At 36.2% G+C, this 19,834-nt stretch overlaps 1 protein-coding gene across 1 annotated transcript in view; it reads right to left on the bottom strand.

The window, feature by feature from the left end:
- LOC308552608 (ovostatin homolog 2-like) overlaps positions 1 to 19,228 on the bottom strand; it is a gene marked incomplete at its 5' end in the record, with an annotated part of 43,271 nt that extends 24,043 nt beyond the window's left edge. Inside the window, 15 exons of the mRNA XM_081127823.1 lie at positions 1,037 to 1,186; positions 1,518 to 1,663; positions 2,098 to 2,152; positions 3,115 to 3,342; positions 3,997 to 4,155; positions 4,494 to 4,603; positions 5,063 to 5,174; positions 8,016 to 8,130; positions 11,272 to 11,356; positions 11,862 to 12,030; positions 16,321 to 16,341; positions 16,728 to 16,780; positions 18,026 to 18,191; positions 18,706 to 18,889; positions 19,170 to 19,228. Of these exons, the coding sequence (XP_080983949.1) occupies positions 1,037 to 1,186; positions 1,518 to 1,663; positions 2,098 to 2,152; positions 3,115 to 3,342; positions 3,997 to 4,155; positions 4,494 to 4,603; positions 5,063 to 5,174; positions 8,016 to 8,130; positions 11,272 to 11,356; positions 11,862 to 12,030; positions 16,321 to 16,341; positions 16,728 to 16,780; positions 18,026 to 18,191; positions 18,706 to 18,889; positions 19,170 to 19,228 (1,812 nt within the window). The remainder of the gene's footprint in view (positions 1 to 1,036; positions 1,187 to 1,517; positions 1,664 to 2,097; positions 2,153 to 3,114; positions 3,343 to 3,996; positions 4,156 to 4,493; positions 4,604 to 5,062; positions 5,175 to 8,015; positions 8,131 to 11,271; positions 11,357 to 11,861; positions 12,031 to 16,320; positions 16,342 to 16,727; positions 16,781 to 18,025; positions 18,192 to 18,705; positions 18,890 to 19,169) is intronic.
- Positions 19,229 to 19,834: the final 606 nt, after the last annotated feature.

The raw sequence follows: 19,834 nt of genomic DNA, 5'->3' as shown, positions 1-19,834 counted from the left end.
AAGAAATCTCCCTTGTTCCTTCCACCAGGACTCAAGAAGTCTGCAACCAGGAAGAGACACAACATCTGATCTCAGACTTCCAGCCTCCAGAACTGTGAGAAAAAAAATGTCTATGGTTTATAAACTACCCAGTCTGTTGTAGGCCAAATGTTACAGCAGCCCAAAGGATTAAGACAATAAGTATTTTAATAATAAAATTTTAAAAATTATTAGTTTTAAATATTATCATAAATTTCCAAAACAAACAAACAAAATAGAAACAGACTCATAGATACAGAGAACAGACTATTGCTAGAGGGGAGGGTGTTGGGGGACTGGGTGAAAAAGGTGAAGGCATTATAAAGTACAAATTGATAGTTATAAAATTGTCACGGGAATATAAAGTATAGAATAGGAAATACATATAATCAATAATATTGTAATAACTATGTACGGTGCCAGGTGGTTACTGGAAATAATGGCAGGACCACTTTTTACAACATATGACTGTCTAACAACTATGTTGTACACCTGAGACTAAACAAAATAACATTAAATGTAAAGTGAAATTAAAAATATTCCATACTTATATGTGCTTGTGTTCAAAATAAAGGGAAAATATCCAACAGCTATTAACTGAAACAAATTGGTGTGAAACTGGGATTGCTGGTCTGAAAATGCTTATGAAAATATAAGATGAATTAATAGATAATAACTTTAAATTGTAGCTGAGCATATCTTTCAACAGAGATTTAACTCTAGGTTTCCTCATACGTATAATTACATCTATGATTTTTTTCAAAATCACATTGTTGTAGGATGCCTACCCTGTCATAATTATCTACGGAATTCTGTATGGTTACGAGTGCTGGGTTAGCCGAGAGAAATAATTAAGTAGATAATTATTTAGATAATAAGTAAGTAGATAATCCATGAAGGAACAAAGGAAGAAAATATTCGATATTTCCAAGATGTTCATCTCCAAAATACCACCTGACAGTTAGAGTGGCAGGAGTGCAGATGAAACTGAGGAGGGTGAGGGAGTCAGAGAGCTTACACTGTCAGCGGACAGCTCTGGTTCGGGTTTCAGGAGAAGAACGCTTTTGTCCACAGCCCGGAGCGCACAGAGGGAGCCAGGGGCTGCTTGAACGTAGAGGCTGGTGTTGGAGCCAGGGAGGCCCTGCTCCTCAGAGAACTTTATGCTAACCTGAAGGAGAGCAGGACAAGGAATGGAGTTAGAGAATTTCATATGAAAATAATGTCAATATACTCAATCTTTCCCAAAGACATCTTTATACATTTCTGTACCTGTATGTCCCCCTCAGCTCTCTTTACAGGGACACCCTCCCATCACCTCAGGGCTGGCATGACTGCCAAAAGTTATTTATTCTGTTGGGTGATTCCAGTATCCCCTAATAATTGAATTACACCAATGTTTATTATGAGAGTGCCCTGTAAGGTTTAGAGCAGTGAGATGACAGGGAGAAAACTGCTCACCCCTCTCACTCAGGACCAGCAAGAAATAGAAGAAACATCACCTTGTTTTTGAAGCACTTCTCAACCTGGAATTTGACAGTATCGGCCACGATTTCCCCACTGGGGTGAAGGGTGTAGACCAGCATGACAGCCACAGGAGCCAGATCCGCGCTGACGCTGATAGGAAGCGAGAAGTGTCCATTCCAGGCTGTGTGAACAGGAGGCGTCACCAACAGCTGCAATGCCTAAAGCTGCCCGGCTCACTGGGCACACTTAGATAAAAGAGAATGGCTTGGGGGTTGAAAGAGCAAGTTGGGCTTTATTTTAAAAGCAAATGAGTTAAATAATGGGAACCCTACATACAAATATGAACACTGCATAATTTAGGCAGTAATGATATTTGGGTTTAGGGCATCACTTTTCTATAATAACCTGGCAATAATAGGAACAGATTGAAATCTCCTTCATCAAAATATTTAGTAAGTTACCTTGGGCCACACTAACTATTGTCCTCCATTCACAAATCCGATTGTTAAGCACTCTTCTAACCTAACCTTTTGACTCTACCGCTATAACATTTTCTTAAAAATAAAGAAAACTGAAGGTGGAGTACGTATCAAAAAATAAATGTATCGTATACACCTTTGTTTCTGATTTCCTTTTGTCCACTGAGCAAGATAACTCCTTTTGCCATCATCTGTGAAGAAAAAAGAAAACACAATATCTGAAAACCTATTATTTAATATATCATATAATTATTAGATAATGAGTAATCTAGTGATAATTCTATTCTGTAAGATAGGATATTGTTCATGAACAAATATTAAAAATGGGCTTTGCACAACTTGGAAAAGAACAGAGAAAGTTACTACAATTGATTGGGAGTCTGTTATGTGCTAGACACTCGTTGAAAAGTATGCAGTGCACTGTGTAAGGGGCGCATAAAGCTCTGAAATTGTTTAGACTGCCTGGCTTTGAATAAGCCAAGTCATTTCACTTCTTTGCCTCTGTCCTCTTATTTGTAAAATGGAGCCACCCAGAGGGTTGATTAACAAATTACCACATGTAAAGCCCTCATAACGCTGTGTGACACATAATACTTACCCTAGGAGATGTCTTATTATTTCCAATTACAAATATATAGCTGAGGAAGCTAAGGCTTAGAAAGTTTAAACAATCTGCTGAATATCAACTGGCATGAAATAAAGAAGAGGGTGGAGGATTTTAATTAGGAGCCTTAATTTCCAATATTCACCTTTCAATATGCCGTTTAAAGACAAAATGAATAAATATGGGACAGAACCAGAAGGGCTCATTTATTTTACTGTTTATCAAAATCAGCCTTCTGCTTTAGTCTCTGGTAACTGTCTAATATTTTACTCTCATATAAATACTTACTTGATGTGAGTTATAATTAAATGCTTAAAATAGCAGGCTCTGAAAAGTAAGTTTTTCAATGTTAGGGAAACTGAAAATGTCCTGAATCTTTTTAATGTATTCATTTGTTTGTTTCTGCGTGTGTTTCAGAGGGTGCCAATAGCGTTCCCCAGCAGTGAGGTTGGGCGCCTCAGACCGGCATGCAAGACTGACGCACAAGTTCTAAACTGTGCTGTGCTAAGCAGACAGACAGGATCCAAGAACCCAGCAGCTGAGACTTACCAAATAAAAGAAGTTTATACTTGACTCTTCCGTGTACGCTTCCCTGTTTAGGGAGTAATGCACACTAACAATCTTTTGTTGATTGCATCTGAGCTGCTGCGGTTCAGGAACGATCTTCAGGAAGCTGCCTGTTCGGGAGTAAAAGCGCGCGACTGAGAAATAGGCGTCCAAATAATTAGGCGCCAGCCAGCTGGAAGCAGAGCAGCTCGGAGGGTGAACATACATGGCCTGATAAGATAAAAGAAAGCAAAGGATCTTAGAGCTATAAAGACCTTTCAAGGACAATAATTACTACGGAATGAAAAGTTTCTGATCCCTTCAAAGTAGGAAGAAACCCTAGCCTGTGGCTGACTTTAAACATTAAGTTATTGGAAGTTAAAATAATAAAAGCACTCCTCTCTCTTTGTATATAAAACATGACCATGATTGTATGTCTGTTTCATTAGGCCTACAGTGAATTGTTTGTTTTTACTTTGTAATTGAAGTCTTTCAGCTATATTTAAACTCTGATAAGCTGTTTAACTGTAAATTTCTGCTTAAGAAGCAAGTAAAAGAGAAATTATAGTATTAAGACTCCTAATCTAGGCATAAATGATCAGAGGGAAAGAGTCAAATCATCTTCATGAGCTATTTCTAACTTCTCAGAGGACAATAAGTTGTTAGAAATTTTATAACAATTATAATGGGCTATTATGATCACATTCTCTTGACTAAATGTTCTCATGTATTATATAATGAACACTCAAATATATAAAATACCCTAAATTTTGAAACGTTGTCAAAATACATTGTCAATACAAGTTATCTTTTAAGAGGTTCTTAATGTTCGAAATTCTTAACATTCCAATCCTCTGAGACCTTGTCTATTCTTTGATGTCTTACTTTCAGGTTGAACTCCGGATCAAACATATCTGAAGTGTCAATGGATAACTGAGCTTCGCCATTCTCGTCTGTAGTGTAATTTCCTATAAATTTGTTATTGAGCTCCAACTGCAATAATTTGTTCACCATCGGGACATTATTAGGACCAGAAAATTTAAGCTGTACCAAAAAAAAAAAAAGAGAGAAGCATTAATTTTAAAAATTCAAAATGTCACATTTCTACTGAGAAGGAATTTTTTATTCATAAATGTAATCATTTATTTGTAATTTTCTTTAATTCTAACAGAAAGATGTTCTATTAAGTAAATATATAATATGGAAACAGCTATAATTTTATCTATTGTTTTCTTTTAGCCTAGGACCTTTTCCAGTATATCAGATGTAGTAATGCTGCAAATGCATTATCAAAGTAGGAAAAACATGTCCAGAAAATTTCAAAGGGCCATCTATGATCCAAGAAAATGAAGTGAGAACATTTATTTTTTAGTCAAACTTACTGTGCCAAACAAAGGAATCCCTCTTCTATAGAAAGGGTCCATGTTCTGAAAGGTCACAGTCCCAAGAAATGGAGTAATAGAAATAGAAGCCTTTTCACTGATCTGCACACCTGTGAAAAATGAAAATTCTGTCAGGGAAGATGAATCATTTGATATACAATCTTATAAATTTCTCACTAATAACTTGCACTTGCAAATGTTCCCAGTTGTATTAAATCAGAGGTCGACAATTTTCCTCTGTAAAGGATCTGATAGTAATGATTATAAGCTTTTGGACCACACGGTCTGCGTCACAGTTACTCAACTTGGTTGTTGTAGCTCTTAAGCAAGGCCAACAAATGTGGTCCTGTTCCAAGTTGAGTGTAGCATTAACATAATAATTTTATTTTAAATATTATTAGAAAAATCTTATTCAAAAACAACCCTCAAGTTAACCTATTAGCAAATGTACTTCACTTTACTCTATTGAGCAATCAATGACCTGTAGTTGGTGAGAATTACTAACTCAATAAACTTCTCCCTAGTAAGCTGCATATGTCCTCAGGTTGCCCATAAAACACAACCATTACCTGTCCCAGTTTCTGTAGCAGTTACAGTGACATGAAATAACATGAAAAATCCAGGACGTTCGAATTGGAAGACTTTAGTATCTACAATTTGAGAAACACAACCATTTTTCAACTGAAAAATAAAGAGAAGATACAAAGAAAACATTAAGGATTCAAAACCCTTTAAAGAGTGTTAGCACAGATATGTATCTCCCCCCACCACCCAATGGCTCCATCTCACTTGTTGAAATGACCACAGAATTACAAAAGATGGGGGGAGGGGAGTTTTCATCAGCAATTACAACAAAGTAAGGAGATATTGTATATTTTATTCTCCTGGAAACAATATGTATGGGAACAAGTTTAAAAAATAATCTGATGAATGAAATAGAACCAGAGGCATGGATACATGGAACAGACTGACAGATCTCAGAAGGGAGTGGGGTGGGGGTGGGAAGACTGGATAAAAGAAGGTGAAGAGATTAGCCAAAGACCCTACATGCATAGCCCAAGGACACAGAGAACAGTGTGGAGAAGGCGGGTAGGATGGCTCAGTGGAGGTGGGCAAAGAGGAGGAAAATGGGGACGTTTATAATAGTGTCAACAATAAAAAAATTAGAAAAGTTAAAATCAAACTGAATAATATTTTAAAGATAAGAAATTAAAATCATCTTGAGAGGTACTGAGAACAGATAGAACAGAAGCACTCCTCCAATGTGTAACACCAAAACATGATTTAATATAAACTGATCACTTAAAATAAGGAAAAATCTATGGGTAATCTTTCATTGGTGACATCAGTAATTAGGGAAATATAGATTTAGTTATATTTAAAATAAAAAGTATTTATAAATTACAAATTTAAGATGCTAGAAAGATATATCAATTCATTTGATTATCAAAACTACCATATGAGCTAGACACTGTGATCATCTCCATCATGTGGATGAATAAACTGAAGCACAGTTTGGTTATATAATCTGCCCAAGGCCATGCAGTTAAAAGGCAATTTTACTATTTATGTAATAACAATTATCTCAGAATACAATCAAATTAAAAAGAAATAATAAAAATAGTCAGAAGAAATTTAATTGTTTTGAAATTAAGAAAAAAGATATTTTCTAGTAATACTTAGTCAACGAAGAAATGTAAGGTAAATCAATAATAATCTAGATATTAGTGTCAAGGAAAAAATGCTTTGTATCAAAATCTATGGTGTTTAGCTATGGGTGAGGAAAGTAAAGAACACTATATGTTTTTAACAAAAAGAAGCAACTAACATTTTTTAAAACCAACAAAATAAACTAAACTTTTATGGAAAAGAATTAATTAGAAAACTAAAAATTATTTAGGAACACAAAAGTAATATTAGAAAGAAAATAATATGAACAAAAGTCAGAGTAAGACTGATAAGACAGATGAACTATTTATAAGCATGATTTAGAATAAAGAGGGAGAGCAAAATTGTACAGGATTAAGTGCTAACACAACTGAATATTCATGTGGAAGAAAGCCAAATTTCTTATTTTAGAACATAATAAAAAACTACTGTATGTTGATTAGTGAAATTTTTTAAATCTTAAGAGTATACTTAGCTACACATAGAGCATAGTGGTGAGACCTTTTACTAAGATGAGAACCCAGAAGCATTAAGAACTTCACTATTTCAAATATACCACAATCAAAGTCACTATTTAAATAACAGACTTGAAAAACAATATTTGCTTTGAAGCTAGAGGACAACATTTATAATAAAAAAAATCTTCAATTTCACAGAAACAGGAAAAGCAAGAATAATTAAAAATTCTCAAAAAAAATTCAAACTGATAACACAAATATGAAAATAGGCTCAAACTCACTAGTAATGCATATTTAAACAAAATAAATGTATCTTTCAAAATGACAAAAATTTTAAGCCTCTTACACATATATATTGCTCATAGTGATTTGGGAAATACAGTACATTCATATATTCCTGACAGAAATTTGAATTCTTGAAAATTTTTTGGACATGTCAATATTTTTTCAATTAAACTAATATATGATTCTATCATCTATCTGTCATCTATTTTGACTCAGAAAACTAACACTTAGTAATCTACTGCAAATAAATAAAACCTCTCATATAAAAAGATAATTTTAGCAGATTATTTATTGGTATATTTTTCACACTGGGGGAAAAAATAAAACATTACCTGTGTGAACATCCATTGGTAAAATGACTAAATTAATTACGTTTCAACCACACCACAGAATCGCATGCAGCCGACGGGGGAAAATTCCGCTCAGCCTTTCTTAGCCTGCAATTCCTACCTAAAAGATAAGTTTCTGTCCGTCTTTACCAAATATTGATATTTACCTAAGGGATGTTAACCAAATTTGGTGAGTAACTTCTGGACAATCAGGCTTAAAATATAAGCTGTTGAAGTATTACAAAAAAACCCTTTTGAAGTCCAAAGGCAATCCTCAGAGAGATGGGCAGAGCTGCTCACCTAAGGTTAAAATGCTACAGACCAAGAAAGCAAATGATGTCTTTGAAAATGAACTTCAAATCTAAAGTAACAAACGTAGATACTCAGAACTGCAGATGTTTGCAAATGACCTTTTTTCATAAGGACAATTCTAGGTTGCATGGGGAATACTATGAGGGATTCATTTATTTAAAGGATAATTAATGATTCCCCAAAGAAAGATCAAGGAGGTCACCTAGACAGAGTATGAAACAAGGAAGCCAATATGAGCTTTCAGTTGTAAACACGTATTACTCTGTAGGTGGGCAACAATTTACACAGCCTAGAGACTGAGAGACTGCTGTTAAACATTGTATTTTCTTCTTCATTCTTTACCTTATCTACCTGCAACCTCCATTAGTCACAAAATAAAAATACTGTTATGCCCCTTTTATAAATGAAACCAAAGAATAATCATAAAAATGAACAAGCATTTTTTTTGAAATAAAGATTACAATCTGTACCTGTACAATAAATTGTTCACATATTTCATTGTCTCTCCCACAGTTCTCAGAGGGAAAACGTTCTCTGCACACCCGGATTTGGACTTTTCCCTGCACAGGTTGGCCAAAGGTGTACCTGGTAAAAGAAGATGGTTATTATAGATGGGAAAAGCCATGGTAATATTTTATGGTCTTCTTCAGAAATCATATATAAAATCTCTAAACTATGATCACTCCAAAGACCAAATTCTGTTAGGAATCCTCACCTATCGGTGATATTGTCCCCACAAAACTTACGTTAAATTAGGCATTTGATTGGTCTGCAGGATTCAGGTGCTTTTTAAAAATCAAATTAAAGGTAATGTAGACTCAAAAATTTCGGTGAATAGGATTTAATGATTAAACTGAGTTTTTAAATTTATATTTTGATCTGATAGAAATATAAAAATTGTTTACAGCACTTTTTTCTTTAGCAGAAAATATATATGTAAACTAAATATGCTTTGACCAAAAGTATAGTGTCATTATGGGGTGGAGTTAAATAAATATCTCATTTTCTTCTGAAACACACAAAAAATAATAATGCAAGTTCTTTAAAAATTGAGTCAAAAGCAAATACAATTGATTTGAGTTTTTGTTGTTGTTAGTTGAGAATTTGGTCCACTAAGATTCAGAAATACAAATAACAAATGTAAAATTAGTACATAGCAAAACTCATTATAATAAAATTGATCAATTATAATACTTTTTCTAATTGTTGGACACTAGTATATGTCCAGTGTTTACATACATTATCTTATTTATTTTTCCTGGTGACCCTGAGATGTAGGTATATTATCTCACTTTACAGATTAGTAACCTGAGATCAAGTAACTCACTTCTCCTCATTGTAATTGGTGAAATTAAAATTCAAACTCAGATCTTCCTCACTCCACAGCCCATGTTCCTTCCATTCCACTAATTTATTTCTCTCTATTTAAAAATTCTTAATGCTTTTGAGATTTTGACTCAACCCAAATCATTAAAACCCTCTATTAGCTCTAAATATTAGTTGCATGTGAAAGAGAGGCAAAAAAAACTAAGATACCTGAAATATCTTATTTCTTCTTACTGTCTTTTATTTATGAAATAAAACTCTATTGTAGTATTATCTACAGGTCAACACATGCCCATGAAATATGTAGCTTAAATTTTCACCCAGGTCAAAATCAACATTATCTCTTTGTTTTTGACTTGAAAGCTTTTGCTGGCTATTGCTTCAGTTTACCAATGGGTCTACCTGCCAGCAAGTTTTCTTCCTTCTTAAAAGCCCAATTCATCTCAAGTTGTTTGCTAAAATAATCTAATTTGCTGTTGTGTTTAGTGGTTCCAAGCTAAATTCCAGGGAATATTAAAGAAACAATGCACAGACACAGTGTTATACAACTTGAAGTAAGCAACTGACTCACTGATGTTAACTTTATACACACAGATCCTGTACATAATATTCTCATAGCCTGTCCTGAAGTAACCTTGCAGCACACAGTTCCTGCCTCAATTACCTGTTCCTGTTCCAGGATATTATTATTGCTGATACTAAAGTACTATTTAATGTCAAATCTAAGTAGAATATAACGTTAAAGAAGTTTCAGTAAGTCCCAATTCCAAATCAGTATTTAGCTTAGCAAGTCTTTTATGAAGCTGAATGATACTTGATAAGTATTTTGGTTGTTCTGATATGTATTTTTAGCATGCTGTTGGGCAGATAAGTTATATATGTTAATCCCACTGACAATTCTGGTTAGGTGTAGGGTTAAAAGTGAAGTCAACTTAGGTTCCTGGATTATCCCATGATTTTTTAACACAAATAATCTATGATTTCTCATATATTACATTTATGAAATTACGACGTATGTTCAGCTACTGTTTTTGAAACTCAAAAAAAAATTATTACTTTTCTAGAGTCCAAGGAACATTTTAAATACTATAAAAAAGCTAAAAACTTTTTTTCAAGGTTCTTTGTGGCATCCATGAGCACTAACCTCACCTGCTTATTAGACAGTGTTTTACCCTGTGTCTTTAATATACTGCTGAAAATATTCAAAGGCAAGTAATTTGCATGTCATCAATTAAACAATGTTTAAAAAATATGGCAAATATTAATATTTTTAATTTTTACATAAAGTACAACAGAGTTTTTGGTTAGGAGAGTAGCTCTGAAGTCAAATAGCATAGGTCTAAATCCAAGTTCTGCCATCAAAAAAGCTCCATTAATGTTGATAAGTTATTTCAATACTCTGTGTCTTATTATCTTTCTACATAAAATAAAAATGATAATAGTTCCTATCTGATAGCATTGTGGTGCGAATATAAGAAATGCAATGCTTAGTACCTTTATAGCACTCAATAAATATTAGTTATTTTTAATTATTTTTTAGAAATTTAGAAAAAGCACCACACTTTTTAAAAAGGTAAATGCATTAGAAATAATTTTCAAAAAGACAATAAAAATTTCTCAAACCATATAGAAATTTTTTTACATTAAGAGATTTAAGTTAACTCAACTAAATTGATAAAATGCCTTTTTTTTCCACCAAGACATTTTCAAAGGTTTCTTTTCTTTTACCTCTTCTATTTTTTAAATGAAAACACCCAAGATGGTGAAGGTTCAATAAGGCAGAGATTTTTGTACCAGCTGCTGGAACTGTATACTGGCACAACATATTTAGTGAGCAATATGGCAATCAAAAGACTAAGAGAATGTTACACCTTTTGTTTTGGTAATTCCAATTCTAGAAATCTTTCTTAAGTAACTTTTAATTGGAAAGCTACTTTTTATACACTTATACACAAAGACGTACTATAATATTACTAGAAAAACAAAATGGAACAGCCTCCATGTTATAAAACAGAAGAATGGTAAAGTAAATTTGGTATAGCCACAAAGAGACATTTATGGAGCAAAGAACTGGAATTCATGAAAAGATTGGCATAATATGGGAAGATATTTTCTTAATTATCATGGATAGAAAAGTATGCTTGCCATTACAGAAGCTTTTCCTCTAATATAAGATTAGAGGAAAATAAATCCCAATGTTAATGGCATCAGTAGAATTAATTATAGGTAATTTCTTATGTTTTTCTTTATATTTTTTAAATATCTTGCAATGACAATTCATTACTTGTCTGATAATTTTAACGTAAGTATATAAATAAAGTTACATGGTTGATTTCATTTCTCATTCTCTCTGAGCCTTGCCTTGACTTGTGGAGTCAAATCTCCTGGATAAATACTTACTTAGCACACGCATCCACTTGGAATTCCTCATCTGAAATAGTTACTGTTTGTGGTACATTCACCTTTACTTCAAACTTAGGCAACACTGGAAACAAAGAGAAACATAGTTCAGCCCCACAATCACTGGAGAGCAAAATTTATTACAATTATGTAACCGAGTATGCTTCTATGCACAATATTTTCCTTTGTATGCGTCTGTATAGACCGCTTGTCAGTTGCCCCGATTTCTGCGTGGCACCAGGAAGGGACAGTGTCTCAGTGAATGATTAATGATTCGCCTTTCCTTTCTCTTCTCTGTTCTCATAACTTTACATTTTATCTGTTGTAACCTTTTAGATCCTTCCCAGAAGACTGTGTAGATTTTATAAAATGAGATATTTCTTTGGAAGAAAAAGCAGGGATCAGAAAAAGGATACTGGCAAGGAGTAAAGAGCAAGAAAGATGACAAAGCGGGAAAGGCCAAGAAGGGAAGACCGCAGAGCACCAAGCAAAGACTCACCGACTTTTCCTAATTTTAACATAAAAGTTACTTTGTTGAATCCTTTGAAAGCTGCATTTATATAGAACAACTCTAAGTAGCAATGGGTTACCATATCTATTAACAGTAAATTGGTGTGTCAGTGTCCTTCCCGATGCTCTTCTCACGACAATAGAGTAATCGCCAAACATTGGCTCCGAAATCAATCTGAACGAGAGTTGGGTAATATTTTGAAAAGGAGCCACATTTTCCCATTTAAAAATCCCATGGTTCTGAGGATCCTAGAAAACAAAGAACAAAACCAGAGGTCATATAAGAGTATTATCCTTTCCTTCTTCATTTGGGTACTTCCTGTAGTTATGGGAAGTAAAGAAAGTTCTACCGGAGAAACGAGATGGCACGTAGGCAACACCTGCCCCCGCCGCCTCCCGCAACCACATCAAAATCACAACTAACATACAGAACCACCATCGCTCAGAGCCTCCTGAGATCCGGCTGCACAGAAGCCCCACAACCAGGGAGCTGAAGGAGCATCGAGACCGGGAGGAGGGGCGGGGACGCGGGCAGATCGGGGCTGAATCGGAGACACCGCCGCGGGCCCACCCCCGGTGCTGCTGGGTAAACCCGGGAGGGAATCTCGGCGGTGGAGGTTTCCCCGAGGAGGGAGGGGTCCCAGCCCCACATTGGGCCCCCAGCTCAGGGCTCCAGGGCTGGGATGAGACGTCCCCACAACTCCGGGCTGTGAAACCAGCGGGGACTGTCCCTGAGGGTCACGGAGGCTGCGGGAGCCCCAGCAGCTCCTCTTAAAGGGCCGGCGCACGGACTCACTCGGACGCTCCCTCTGAGCCCAGCGCCGGGCAGCAGCCGGAAAGGACCTGGGACACTCGGGGAGGAACTAACCTGCCTGAGATCCGGGCGAGAGGTGGGGGGGCCGCTTCCTCCCAGGCAGAAGGGCTGGCAGAGGCCATGGCTCCTGTGGCGAGTCCTCCCCGCACAGCCGGCAGGCAGGCGCCATATTTGAATCGCCAGCACCTGACTCGCACCTTTGGCCCTGCCCCGTGATTCCCGGAGGCCCCGCCCCTCCCCACCTGCAGCTCATCCAGGCCATTTCCAGGGGCTTTTCTGTGCAAGTGGCCTCTCGAGCCTCATGCTTAGGACTTTCCTAAAATCTCTCAAACAAGCAGCAGCTGCCCCATAGGGCTTGATAAGTGGCCCCAGGCCTGGCACTAGCGGCAGCTGCATTGGCTCATAGCTTGGCCTCTCCTGGACAATGCCAAGCCCAGCACAAGCAGCAGCCAACTACGGTTTGCTGTGTAGCTCATGCTGGGTGGTCCTGGGCAAGGCACTGGCGCAGGCTGACTTTGCACCTCCCGGGAGGCCCCAGAGACAGTGCACCTGGTGGTCAGACTCGACCACACTGGATTACAACCCTACCACATCCACAAGTGACACACTCAAGGGGTGCACTTGGTGAGCACCAAAGCTCCACTGAAGTAAATCCTGCTCCATAGGGGTGTCTCCAGCACAGCAGCTCTTTGGCTGTAGTTGCAGCTGGTCCTCACAGCTGATTGGCCTGGGGGTCAGTTCCTCCCAGTGACACCAACAGCAACCAAGGCTCAACTACAACAGGACAGTGCACACAGCCCACAGGGGAGCACCTGGAAGGCCCAGCTCAGGTGACTGGGGAGGCTGAGCCACTGGACCCTACAGGACAACTACTACACAAAGACACCCTACAAATTCCAGGAGACATAGCAGCTCTACCTCATACATAGAAACAAACACTTGGAAGCAGCCAAAATGTGGAGGCAAAGAAACATGTCACAAAGGAAAGAACAGAAGTCTCCAGAAAAGGAACTAAATGAAATAGAACCAAGCAAGCTACTAGATACAGAGTTCAGAATAATGGTTATAAGAATGCTCAAGGATATATTAGTAAGAGTATGACAAAAACAATTGAGAAAATCGATGACATAATAAAGTACCAATTTGAAGTGAAGGCTACATGAACTGAAATGAAGAATAATTTACAGGGAATCAACAGTATAGTAGAGGATGCTGAGAATCAAATCAGCAATTTGGAACATGAGGAAACAAAAAACACCCAACCAGAAAAGCAAAAAGAAAAAAGAATCCAGAAATATGAAGATAGTATAAGGAGCCTCTGGGACAACTCCAAGCAGCCCAACATTTGTATTATTGAGGTGCCAGAAGGGGAAGAAAGAGACCAAGGAATTGAAAACCTATTTGAAAAAATAATGACAGAAAACTTTCCCTACCAGGAGAAAGAAATAGACTTACAAGTCCAGGAAGCACAAAGGGTCCCAAACAAGAGGAACCCAAAGAGGCCCACACCAAGACACATCATAATGAAAATGCCAAAGGTTAAAGACAAAGAGAGAATCTTAAAAGCAGCAAGACAAAAGCAATTAGTTACCTACAAGGGAGCACCCATATGACTGTCAGCTGATTTCTCAACAGAAACCTTGCAGGCCAGAAGGGAGTGGCAAGAAATATTCAAAGTGATGAAAAACATGGAACTACAGCCAAGATTGCTCTACCCAGCAATGCTATCATTTAGAACTGAAAGTCAGATAAAGAGCTTCTCAGACAAGGAAAACTAAAGGAGTTCATCGCCACCAGACCAGCACTGCATGAATTGTTGAAGAAGCTAATGAACAAAAGGACCTGACAAACAAAATAGACCCAGAGACATTGACACATGTAACAGATGATCATATTTCAGAGGGAAGAGGGAAGGGGGCGTGGAGGGTGGGAAGAGATTAACCAAAGAAGTTGTATGCATATATGCATAACCCAGGGACACAGACAATAACAGGGTGAAGGCCTGGGGAGGGGGTGGGAGTGAGGTGGAGGGGGTCATGTGGGGGGAAAAATGGGACACCTGTAATACTTTCAACAATAAAGATAAATAATAATAATAATAATAAAGAATGCTCTACCATTTTACCAAACTAATATCTCAAACTGTAAAAACAACACAATTTTCTTAGATCTTCAAAATCCATCTTATAGTATGTCTCTCTTAAACCCAAAAAAAGATAAGAAAAAAAATTTATAATTATTGCTTTTGATTTTGATCTTCCTGAACCAGAGTTGCGTAGTTAAAGAATTTAAAACTCAGTGTGCATGCTCCAGAGTGGTGCTCTCTCAAGTATAGTGACAAGCACCAGTAGATGCACAAGGAGATACTGGTACTTATAAACATGTCACTGTGTGGTTTGTGAGTAAGTTGGTCATGAATTCCACACTGCAGGCAACAGCTGTTAAATAGAAGTTCTCCAACAGGAAAGGATTGCTAATGCCATCCTTTCTCTTTTATTTGCTTTTAGCCTATTGCAGCTTATATGAGTGTGGCTCAATACATTTATTGATATCATCCAATTGCGATTAAGAAATCCTGGTGAAAAAATTTCTACAAAGAAACAAAAACATTATTCTCTACTCACTTTTTTTTTTCTTCTTTCCTCTACAATAAAGTCTGGAAAGCTAAATTAATTGTCCAGACTTTCTTTTAATAAGGATTGCCCATGTGACTCAGTGCTGGAAAATTAAATGTGTCAGTCACTGGGTAAAAATTCTAAGAAAATCAGATTCAGCTGTCATTGAAAATAAAACAAGTCATTGAGGATGGCAAAGAAGTAGAAGAAGCCTGGATCCTTGGTAACAGCATGCTGGTGCTGCCTAACTCTGGAGTGCCTATGTTCAGACATATGGCTCATTACTTACTTACACTAATGTCAGTTAAGCTTTCTGTTGCTTTCAATGGAACACAATAGTGGCTGAATTAGGCTGTGAAGGTAACACTCTTCATAGGCTGTTAATCATGCAGAAACATGAAAATGGCTGACCTAATATCCATCCTACTAGAAGGATGAGTTCTTTGTCACTCATATAACAAAGTCAGAAACACTTAAATGATAAAGAAGACTATTTGAAGTGTATATTTACACACATAATCATTAATAACAAACCTACAGCTCAGTGTATTAACCTTCAGAATCAGTTCATAATAATGGTACATATAGTTTATGTGGAAATTCAAACATATATGTTGGAGTTGATGGTTATCTCCTGATAGCCAAAAGACTTAAAATACATTTGAATGTTATATTACACAATATTAAAGATTTGAATTAGTAGAAAGAGACCCATTAAATATTTTCTGAAAGCCAAAATTCTATTTTATAATATCACCTTCTAGCTAATTTCTAAATTTGTACGTATCTATTTCCTTAAAGCAAAATATGACTAAATTAAGATTGAGAAGGGCCAGCAGCCAAAATTAAGCAATTTTAAACCTCCTTTAAAAAGAGCCCAATCTTTTCTTTTCCTCAAAAATCTAAGTTATTGCATTGTCACAGAGACTATACTAAAAGTGACAGCCCTCTGCTTAGTTCTTCATCTGATGTCTTACATTGTGTTTATAAAGATTTCTCCTCCCCCTTTTAGTTTGTATTAATTTGTAACTATGCATAATGAAAACTAGACAAAAATCACTATTTATCTGAATATTTAAAATAATGGAAATGAAAAAAACGATCTCTTACCTGAAGTGTGATTAAAGGATACTGAAAGAGGAAGAAAATGTAGGTTAATATTGTAATAGTGCATTGTTTTTTGGCCACATATTGCATTTATAAAGATTACTTGACTTAATTTAAGTATTGAGACTTAGCCCTCACTTTCCCAGAGGGCAAAGTTTCTACTGCAAAGGTTTCATGCAACCCATGTTTTCTTTGCATGATGAAGTCTTAAAGAAGTATAAATTAACTCATGATAAAGGAAAGTTATACATTTAAATTTGAGGTTTAGCAATGAAACTATACCTATATAGTTCTCTATGTTAGAATCTATTTTCATACTTATGAAAAACTTCCTGAGGACACTTTATATAGCAATAGATTTATTTGATTTGCTTAAATTTCATTGTGCCATTGGAAAGTATTGAACTCACCAACTCATCAACAGGTTTGAACTTGATATTCAGTGTCACAATTCGAATTTGAACTAAAAGAAAAGAAAGAGGGGGAAATATTTTTTTCTTGTTATTTCTCTCCCAGGTAAAATTGCCTACAAATAGACATGGGAATGAGTTGCCTTGCTGTCATAGAATGCTGTCCTCCCTTCTCCCCTAGCTCTGATTTGATCCTTTGAGATTTGAGTTCCATTTGGAAAGATCTCTTATTGCACATTTGTAATTCCTCTGCTGACAATGCTGGTTGTTACCAAAGCTGACACTAGCTACTGCCACCCCTGGAATTGGTGGCAGGATGAGTCATAGAGGATGAATGTGAAATATGTATGCTAAGAGTTAGACACAATTTTTCTAGAAAAATGTATTGATGTTAACAATATTACATTATATTAATTTTAGCAGAATTCTAGAAAACCATTTTAGCTACTTTTGTACACATAATTGTCATCACAGCATTTTAATAAGTTCAGAGAGAGAATATAATGCAGCCTAAAAAAATCTCACCATACAAATTGTTTCAATTCTTTTCTTTTCAATAAATCACACATTGGAAGCATATACATATAATTTAGAACAAAGCGTACAGATGTCCTCATTTAACCCTCTATTTTACAACTGAGAAAACTGAAGATCTCTAAGATGAGAATTTGCTTGGCAAAAGCCAATAATTTATTAACAGAGTCAAGATGAAAACCATATCCTTCTGAACTCTTGTTTGGTGTTCTTTCTGCTACCTTCTACTTACAATAATAAAGAAAATAGAAGAGCTCTGCTTTGGTTTTCAGATTCATGATTACTTCTGATATGAATAATAATAATAGTGATAATAAATGTCATTTATGGAGTCTTTACTCTGTGCTAGGTACTGTTTTACATTGACTATCTTATTTTATTCTCACAATATTTGTATAAGTGAGATACTTTGGTTATCTTCATTCTACAGATAAAATGAGTCTAAACAGAGATTTAACTAGCTTTCCCACCAAACACTTTTGCTCCACATCCAATGCTTGTAACCAATGTATTAAGTCTGTCACTAGCATTTGTTCAAAGTAAAAGTGGCATGCAAAATTTTAAGAAGCAAAGCATTCGGTTACTGGAGTTTGAGGGAATTATTTTATAATTGACCTAGTCAACCAGTAAAAATTCTAAAAATCTATGATTCTATAACATTAAGGACACATTTAAGACTAAAATTCATATGTTTGGGTTGCTCTAAATTTGAAGACTGTGTTCATAATGTCAGTGACACAAAGGAAGCATGAATGTTGACTTACCGTTTTCTCCAGGTTTATAAATGGGTTTATCCGTCTGCACGAAGGTTACTGTCTCTTCAGCAACCTCTGAAACAAGTGCTACGGACCTCCTCTCAAAGATTTTAAGAGTATCTCCCTTAGCCAGCAATGTCACAAAAGCTAACTGTGCAGAGGACTTCTGAGAAACCTGTTTATGTTGAAGAACAGAGAATGGGACAATTATTTTTAGACGCTAAGAAGGTGAAAAACATCTTAATTTGGCTTCTCAGTCTGAGAGAGCCTTGTAAGCCCATTATTTCTTAATGAGATTACTTGTTACAATTTCTTTATTTAGCATGAGAACAGTTTCTAATAAACTTTTTTGTCTTCTTGCCTTCTATTTTTGTTATTGTTGTTGCCCTAAGTCTCAATTCTGCTTCCCTCTACCTAGATTCTATTGTCTCATCTTGTTAAACAGTTCTACCAAAAAGCAGTAATTATGTCTTATAATTACACCATAAATAGAAAAATGGCAATATTTCACAAATTTTTTGACTATGTAAACTTACATTTTGTTTCTTGCCTCAGAAATTCTCTCATTTTATTCCCTAGCTTCCATAATTCATCTGAAATCAAGATTTGTTATTCCTCTAAAACTAAAATTTAAATAATAATTTCATGTTCCCATCTAAAGTTCTGAAACGACAAATTCAGTGCCTCACCTTGAAATCTGCACAAGCATAGAAGTTCTCCTCCTCCACAGACTGGTCAAAAATAGTGGTATTGACTTCACCATACTCTAGGACAATGCTCAAGGATACAGACTCGTTAAGGTTTAAAAGGTGGAGACAGGCCTTTTCTGTAGAGTGACTCTGGATCACAGAGGAGACCCATAGAATATATTGCCTATGTAGGAGACATGCAGAACATGCAGAGAAAGCACTGTTAGCTTATTGAAAAAGTCCTGAAACATAACTCATTTTTTATTACAACAAACTTGAAGTAGGCAGGGAAAAGTATCTTAAGAAAAACATGTCAACTCCCTTCATACACTTGTTTAAAGTTTATGAGGCAAAACAGCGCTCAGTCTCAGAAGTGGTAAAATATCTAATTTTAACACAGAACATATTTAAAAGGTCACTTCTCTGGTACTTTAATATGAATAGAGTGTATAATATTCCCTTACGGTTCTGAAGCCACAGCCAAATGAAGCCAAAGGGTGCTCAGCAAAATAGTAAGCTTCATTTTATCCCAATGCCTGAACCATAGGGTTCAAGGTAAATTAAATTCTCTCTCTGTCTCTTTTTCTCTTAATAGAAGTCAGCTGCCTCAACCCTCCAGTGTCTTTCCTTCCTTCTGCTCTGCCCCTCTCTGTATAGTGTTGCTTTTATAGCCACACAACGAAGGATCAATTATTTTTTTGGAGCAAGTATCATGAGAACCATCAATCACACTTAGATCACCTTCCCCATCATTTCTCAAGGGTTGCTAAGAGGTGACTTCCTTCTTAAATTCACTGACACTGCTGTTTTTGGAATTAGCAGCATAAGCTGGACAGGAGGAAAGAGAAAAGCAAAGAAAGCACTTGTGTGATACTTAGGAGTTGGTTCATGAGTTAATTTAGTACTTCACTCACAGGGCCCACCCACAGTATCAAACGCATTAATTAGTAGGAATTAGCACAGGAAAGAAAACTGCCCCTCTAAAGAGCTGTTGCCATTCCAGTTCCCCAAAGGTAAATTTTCCAGGCTTCTGAGGAAGGGGAATATCTGATGTTGCCAAAACCCAGATGCAAATAGACATCTCGATATGGGCTTATTTTACAGGTAATTGAAACAGTTGACATTCTTT

Source organism: Miniopterus schreibersii (genome assembly GCF_964146895.1).
Source record: "Miniopterus schreibersii genome assembly, chromosome: 2".
Taxonomy (NCBI): Eukaryota; Metazoa; Chordata; class Mammalia; order Chiroptera; family Miniopteridae; genus Miniopterus; species Miniopterus schreibersii.
This window is presented reverse-complemented; position numbering and strand designations above follow the sequence as displayed.